We start from the raw sequence: 6,815 nt of genomic DNA on the forward strand, positions 1-6,815 counted from the left end.
CTTCTTCCTTCTCAATGCTTTTTTCTCTCTTCTACCACCCAAGATTGGACCAAGCTTTGGGGGCTGCAATGTCTGGGTTGCTTCATATGGACCTTGTGGTCCACTGAAATCCCCAGATCCCTTTCACGTGATCTCTCTGGCTGCATCTCCCCCATCTTGTCCCTGTGTCGTTAATTTTTTGAACCCAAGAGTAGAGCTTTGCATTTATGCCTGTTAAATTTCATCTTGGTTGTTTTTTTTTTTTCAGCCCGATCTTGGTACCAAACTGACATCAGCCCTGACCTCAATGGGTCCATGGTGGCCAAAGGAAACTGCTCCAGCTCTCCTTCCACTCGCCTTTGCTTCTGCCCACCCCTCGGGCTCTCACTCCAGCCTCAGTCGCTGCTGGTTTTCCTGGAAGTTGGGCAGCATGGGGTAAGGAATAGGGCAGTGGACTGAGAATGAGAGTGAGGAGCCCTGTGTTCTAGTCCTGGGTCTTCCACTCTCCGTATCCTTGGCTAAGTCCCTTCCCTTCTTCGGGCCTCAGGGTCACCATCCGTTAAATGAAGGGGTTGGCCGAGAAAGTCTCTGAAGTTTCCAGAGAATTCTCTCAAATCCCCCTTCCACCTGGGCCACCCCAAGCTCTCTGCCTGCCTCCTCTTCTCCATGTCCAAGCCACCTCTCCTCAGCTCCTCTAGTTTCTGTCTCTCCCTGGATCTCTCATCCCAACCCAACCTGCCAATGACCCTCTGTACCTCCTGTGCCCTTTGCCCCCTTAGTCTCTGAGCCCCACATCTTCCCTACTTGCAGTCTTTCCTCACGCGGCTTTTCTGGCTTGTTCTCATCGTTGGGGTTTAGGCGGCCGCCCCGCAGACCCCTGCCTCCTCCCCTGGGATCCCAGAGGGTCGAGGAAAGGGCACTAGAAGGTCCGGAGCAGGTGGAGGGTGTAGCAGAGGCGCTGACGCAGGGCCTCACTGCAGCCGCAGCACTGCAGGGCGCCCAATGGATGTGACGTGGCCCGCCGCTCCTGGTCAATGTAGGTGAGCAGGGGTTCTTCTCCGGCCCAATTCAGGAGCAGTTTGGTGTGGTCATGGTAGAAGTTGACCTGGCCAGGGTAGGCAACAATGGCTGGTAACTCCTGCCCTAGTAACTGGTGCCCAAAGCTGATGCTAAGGACAGACGCGGGCTTAGGCACCAGCTGGTCGCAGGGACCCCTCCTCACCTCTCCCTTCATCCCGTGCTGCAGCAAGATAATGTCCCAGAGGCTCCCTCTCCCTGAGAGTCTTAGAGTGGGAAAACATTCTGGAGAGCAACCTCATTTTATAGACGATGAACCAGTCCCAGCAAGGTCAAGTAACTTGCCCAAGGTCACACAGCTAGTCACTAGCAGAGCTGACTCCTTGCCTGGGGCACTTTCTACTACCCCTTGACACTTCCTAGTAGTTTGTGTGATCTCGGGGACCCGAGTCTAGAAGCCCCTTCCTAGGGACAGAGGGTAGCTGTGGCCAGGGCTGGGCTCTGCTACCCAGCATCCCTTTTCTCCCCTCTCCCTTTCCCTCCCCCTGACCTCCTTACCTGCATTGTCTGATCGCTGAAGAGCAGGAGCAGGGCCTGGTCAGACTTGAGGAAGTGGAGCAGGGAGAAGCCAGGGCCAGGGTTCAGACTGGGCTGTGTAGGAAGATTCCCACCCTGGAGGGAGGACAAGAGTAAAGGAGCCAAGGGCTGGAGAGACCGGAAGGGCACCAGAGCCCCACTGTGCCCGCCAGGCCCAGCCTCACCTCTAACAGCCACCGCTGCATGTAGCGGGTGAAGAGCTGGAGCACCGCCACTTTGGTGGCCAGGGAGTCAGGAATATCCCTCCAAGTAAAGGTCACCACCTCACCCTGTACTGGAGAGTAGCTTATGCACCTGTGGGAGGGGGCCCAGAGTAGACGTAATGCTCACGAGGAGGGAAAGATCTGAGGTTACAAGGCCCCTTCCCAGGGGACAAGCATGGGAGCCAGCAGATGGAGGACTGGAGACTTGCTCCCCCGCCCCCCGATGGACGCAAGGGCCAGGCACTCACCCCAGGGCCGGCTGGAGAGCGATGTGGGTGCCATCCCGGAGAAGGACCCCAGTGCTGCCATCGGAGAGCTCGTAGCCAAAGCCGTACTTGTTAGAATAATCCACCCACTTGGTGGCCCAGAGTACTGGCTGCTGCTGCCCGGGTGGGTCCTGCTTCCCTGAACACACGGAGGGCAAGGTAAGCTAGCAACTGTCCCCCTGAGGGGGACATCCCAGCTCTCGGGATGCTGGGGCACCAGAGTGAAAGCTTTGGCAGAGAGAGGAAGAGGGTGCCAGGTCTCCAAAGAATGAGGACTTAGGGCTAACCAGGATGTCGGACATCCCTCATCCTACAGCGGAGGAAAGAGGGGCCCAGCCGGAGTAAGTGGCTGGCCCGAGGTCACACAGTAGATCAGCTGCAGAGCCTGAACCTAGATCCTTAGTCTGTGTCTAGAAAGGGAGATGGAGATTGGGGGGGGGCCTACCTGCTGGCATAAAGTCCAGGCAGTTCTGCAGGAGCCTGGTAGCCATCTCAGCCCCATTGCCTGGGATTCCTGGGGACTCTGGAAAAATAGGAAAGATAGATAATGAGCTCCCCGTTGCTAAAAGTATTCAAGTGAAGAGTGGGCTGCCACTATCAAGGGCATTGTAGAGGGCAGCTAAGTTGTGCAATGGATAGTGCACTGGCCCTGGAGTCAGGAGGACCTGAGTTCAAATCCAGCACTTGACAGTTCCTAGCTGTGAGACCCTGGACAAGTCACTTAACCCTGACTGCCTCACCAGAAAAAAAAAAAAAAGACCGTTGTAGAGAGAGTTCTTGCCCAGGCAGGTGTCAGATCAGACACCCTCTGTGATCTCTTCTATTTGTGAGATTCTGACACAGCTTAGCATCCTCAGGGAGTCTCAGAACCCAGAAGCACCAAAGATTTTGTTCTCTACTAGCTGCTATAGCCAAGCATGGTTGCACAATCCAGCTGTGGCCCTGGCCAGTCACAGAACTGCATGGAATATTTTTTTAGAGCTGGAAGGAATCTGAGGTCCAGTTAATTTTATAGATGGAAAAACTGAGGCCCTAGAGATTAAGTGACTCGCCCCAAGTCACAAGCCAAGTCAGTGGCAGAGCTGGTATTAGAACCAAGGACTCCTTCCCCCCTTCCCCAGATGTCCCTTCCCAAGCCTCCATCCTTGTGGACAAGGCCTTCTTCCCGTGTCTTCCCCTTTCCACGGGTTTGGGCAATAGGAACGTTAGGTGGGGGAAGGAGGAAGGGATTGGTGCCAGCTCACCTTCTGTGCCCGGCGAGTGACGCCTGAGGCTTCTCCGTAGGAGTAGGTGGATGGGAGTCTCCAGGTAGGGTACTTGGGGATGAGTTTCTCCCTCAGGAGCTTCAGCCTTGTGGGGAGGATGAGAAAGGCCCTAAACAGCGAATAGGAAGGGAACAAATAAGCAATTATTAAGCACCCACTGTGTGCCAGGCACTGTGCAAGTGCTTTAAAATTATTATCACATTTGATCAACAGCCCTGGGAGAAGGCACTGTTATTATCCCCGTTTTACAACTGAGGAAACTGAGGCAGAGGTTAAGTGACCAGTCCAGGGTCACACAGCTAGTAAGCGTCTGAGGCTGGATCTGAACTCAGGTCTTCCTGACTCGTTTCAGCACTTTATGCACTGGGCCACCCAGCTGCCTGAGGCCAGTCCTGCCAATTTACAAGGTTCCTTCCTCAGGACAATCCATTCAGGCACAGTTCATATGTTATTACCCTCCATTTTTAGGTGAGGTAGTGACTGGCCCACGGTCACATATCAAATTGTGATGGAGCCAGGACTAGAACCCAGGTCTCCTAGCTCCCAGGCCCGGGCTCTCTGTACTATTCCTGGCTGAAAACCCCATCCAGTCCTTTGAGAGCCAGTTCCTGTCCTACTCCCATTGAAAACTTGCCCTGAACTCTCTTCTCCTCCCTCCATGACCCTAGACAGTGATGGACTCTTACATGGAATGTCAGGACCTTAGAACCCAGGATGTCAGAGCTGGGAGGGCCCTTAGAACACAGGATGGGGAAAGCGAGGTGGCGCAGTGGACAGAGCACTGGCTTTGGAGTCAGGAGGACCTGAGTTCAAATCTGGCCTCACACATGTAACACTTACGAGCTGTGTGACTCTGGGCAAGTCACTTAACTCCAACTGCCTCACCAAAAGAAAAGAAAAAGAAAAAGAAAAAGAACACAGGATGTCAGAGCTAGGAGGGCCCTTAAAACATAGGGTGTCAGAGGTGGAAGAAATCTTAGAACAGGGACTGTCAGAGAAAGCAGAGGCTATTAGGGCAGGAAGAAAACTTAGGGGTCACTATCTACATCTTACAACTAAGCAACCTGAAGACTGTTAATGAGAAGAGTCATGAGAAAGAATGAGGGATGGAAGCCCCTCTGGACCCTATGTGACCCACATTGCCCCCAGCCTCCTATCCCAGGAAGGTCTCCTGGACCCCTCACCTCATTGGCTGCCTCCCTGGGAGTTTTCAGGGGGTCCTCTGGGGCTGGGGCTGTTGGCATCTTTGGGACAAATGATCCTGGAAAGCGAGGAGGGGGGAGAGAAGACATGAGCAAGGGTGGTGTCTCTGGCCTGCCCCCGGCAGTGAGGCACCAGAATTGGCCTTGGGAATGCAGACTCCTGCCTCTTCTTCCACACCCACACAACTCACGTGGGGCCCGGTGCTGGGCCATGGCCAAGAACAGTTGGGTGGCCTTCTGAAAGAGTTTGTCCAAGGGTTGGGGGATGGTGAAGATGGGTGCTGTGTGGCAGGACTGTGAAGGCAATTGGTCTGGGGTGAAGCCCTGCAGGGGAAAGGAGGGAGAACTCAGCAGTGAAGTAACAGAATAAAGCCAATGACACATAGTAGAAAAATCCCTCCAGGGCAGCTAGGTGGCCCAGTGGATAGAGCACCACCCTTGGAGTCAGAAGGATCTGAGTTCAAATTTAGCCTCAGACACTTACTAGCTGTGTGACCCTGGGCAAGTCACTTAACCCCAATTGCCTCAAAAAAAGATTTCTCCCCACAGAAGGTCAGGAGGCCTCGGCTCTGGAGTTGAGGGCCTGGGTTCAAATCTTGCCTCATCCACTTGCTACCTGGGGGATCCTGGGCAAGGAGTCACTTCCCCACCCTGGGCACCAGTCTGCTCATCTGTAAGATGGGACGTTGGACTAGACGTCCTCCGAGGACCTTTCTAGCTCTGGGTCTTTGATGCTATGGCCCTTCCCCCTTCTCCAGGCCTCGGTATCCTCATCTGTAAAATGAAGGGACTCGAGTACAGTCTCCAAGGTCACCTCCAGCTCTAATTCTAGCCTTGTGACTGGCCAAGCGACTTCTCTTCCTCAGGCCTCCATTTCCTTCTCTGTAAGAGGTGCACATTCATCTCTCCCTTCCCTTTTCCCCAACCCCAGAGACATAACAGCAAGAATAATCATAACAACAGCAGCTGCCATTTACACAGTCTTTTCAGGTACATACCGACCACTCTCCCGTTTGAGCCTCACAGCTCTGTGGGGAAGGTGGCGCAACCATTGCTCTCCCCATTTTACAGAGGAGGAAACTGAGGCTGAAAGGATGTGATGCGACCATAGTCAATTGTTGGAAGCAGAATTTGAACTTGGGGCTCCTGTGATTCCAAGTCCAGTCTTCCTTCCTGAGCTTCTGGCACATATCAGGCACTTGATAAATGATTGATGTTGATTGATTGATTGATTGATACCGCACCACTCACGAAGGGAAGTGAAAGGGCCTGACCCACAAGCAGGAATATGTGGGTACTGTCAGGCCTCAGCCCCTCTCAGAGGAGGGAGGACCTCACCTGACTGGCCGAGCCCACGTTCCCATACCACGCGTGAGCCCGTGCCCAGGTGTGATGTGGTCCTGACCTGGGTGAAGAAGTCGTCTTCCAGGACCTGGTCGAGGCTGGGCCGGTCAGCGGGGTTGGGGGCCAGCAAGTGGGCGATGAGCCTTCGGGCGTTGGGTGAGAGGTGCGTGGGCACAGGATAGTGGGCGTCGCGGATGTTCTGATACATTTCAGGCAGTGGGCTGGCCTTGAAGGGGGGGAAGCCCGTCAGTGCTGTGTACCTGGGGTAAGGAAGGGGTTCTGATGGGATGAGCCTGCCATGGACCCTGCCCTGAGCCCCCAGCAGCCCTGCATCTGCGGCTGTGCACACACACACACACACACACACACACACACACACACACACACACATGTGCACGTGTATACAGTCATTCAGTTACACCCCATATGTTCAGTACTCACATGATGCAGCCAAGAGCCCAGATGTCCGACCGGAAGGAGTGGCCCTTTCGGGAGACAACCTCTGGGGCCAGGTAGTTGGGAGTCCCACAGAGCCCCCTGGGGAAAAGACAGAAGCACTGACAGCATGCAACCCAGACTGAAGGGTGTCCCACGTGAGCACACCCTCGTATATCACACAGAGAGGGACACACATACACACACTCACACAAAGTCACACTGACAGCCCACACTGCCACAAGATCCCAAATGCAAGTCACCCATATAACCACCCAGACGTTGATCCAGTCACACACACTTACCCATGGCAGTGCCCCCCAGGCCCCACTTTTGTGGCCAGTCCCAAGTCGCCAACCTTCACCTCCATGTTCTTGGTAATGAAGAAGTTACCTACAGAAGGAAGGGATCAAGTGAGATGGCATGTGATGGCGTGTACAGGCATGTGCTGGTGTGTGCATGTGTGTGACAGTGTGGGTGATGGTATATCTGATGGGATGTGTGATG

At 54.3% G+C, this 6,815-nt stretch overlaps 1 protein-coding gene across 1 annotated transcript in view; it reads right to left on the reverse strand.

Annotated features, from left to right (window-relative positions):
- Positions 1-898: 898 nt before the first annotated feature.
- PLK5 (polo like kinase 5) overlaps positions 899-6,815 on the reverse strand; it is an 8,453-nt gene continuing 2,536 nt past the window's right edge. The window contains exons 5-15 of the mRNA XM_027853124.1: positions 6,614-6,701; positions 6,315-6,410; positions 5,935-6,133; positions 4,721-4,853; positions 4,512-4,588; positions 3,307-3,436; positions 2,508-2,585; positions 2,045-2,201; positions 1,758-1,887; positions 1,555-1,668; positions 899-1,084 (exon numbers count right to left, since the gene is read on the reverse strand). Of these exons, the coding sequence (XP_027708925.1) occupies positions 899-1,084; positions 1,555-1,668; positions 1,758-1,887; positions 2,045-2,201; positions 2,508-2,585; positions 3,307-3,436; positions 4,512-4,588; positions 4,721-4,853; positions 5,935-6,133; positions 6,315-6,410; positions 6,614-6,701 (1,388 nt within the window). The remainder of the gene's footprint in view (positions 1,085-1,554; positions 1,669-1,757; positions 1,888-2,044; positions 2,202-2,507; positions 2,586-3,306; positions 3,437-4,511; positions 4,589-4,720; positions 4,854-5,934; positions 6,134-6,314; positions 6,411-6,613; positions 6,702-6,815) is intronic.

This window comes from Vombatus ursinus, unplaced genomic scaffold, assembly GCF_900497805.2.
Source record: "Vombatus ursinus unplaced genomic scaffold, bare-nosed wombat genome assembly UNPS02009918.1, whole genome shotgun sequence".
NCBI lineage: Eukaryota > Metazoa > Chordata > Mammalia > Diprotodontia > Vombatidae > Vombatus > Vombatus ursinus.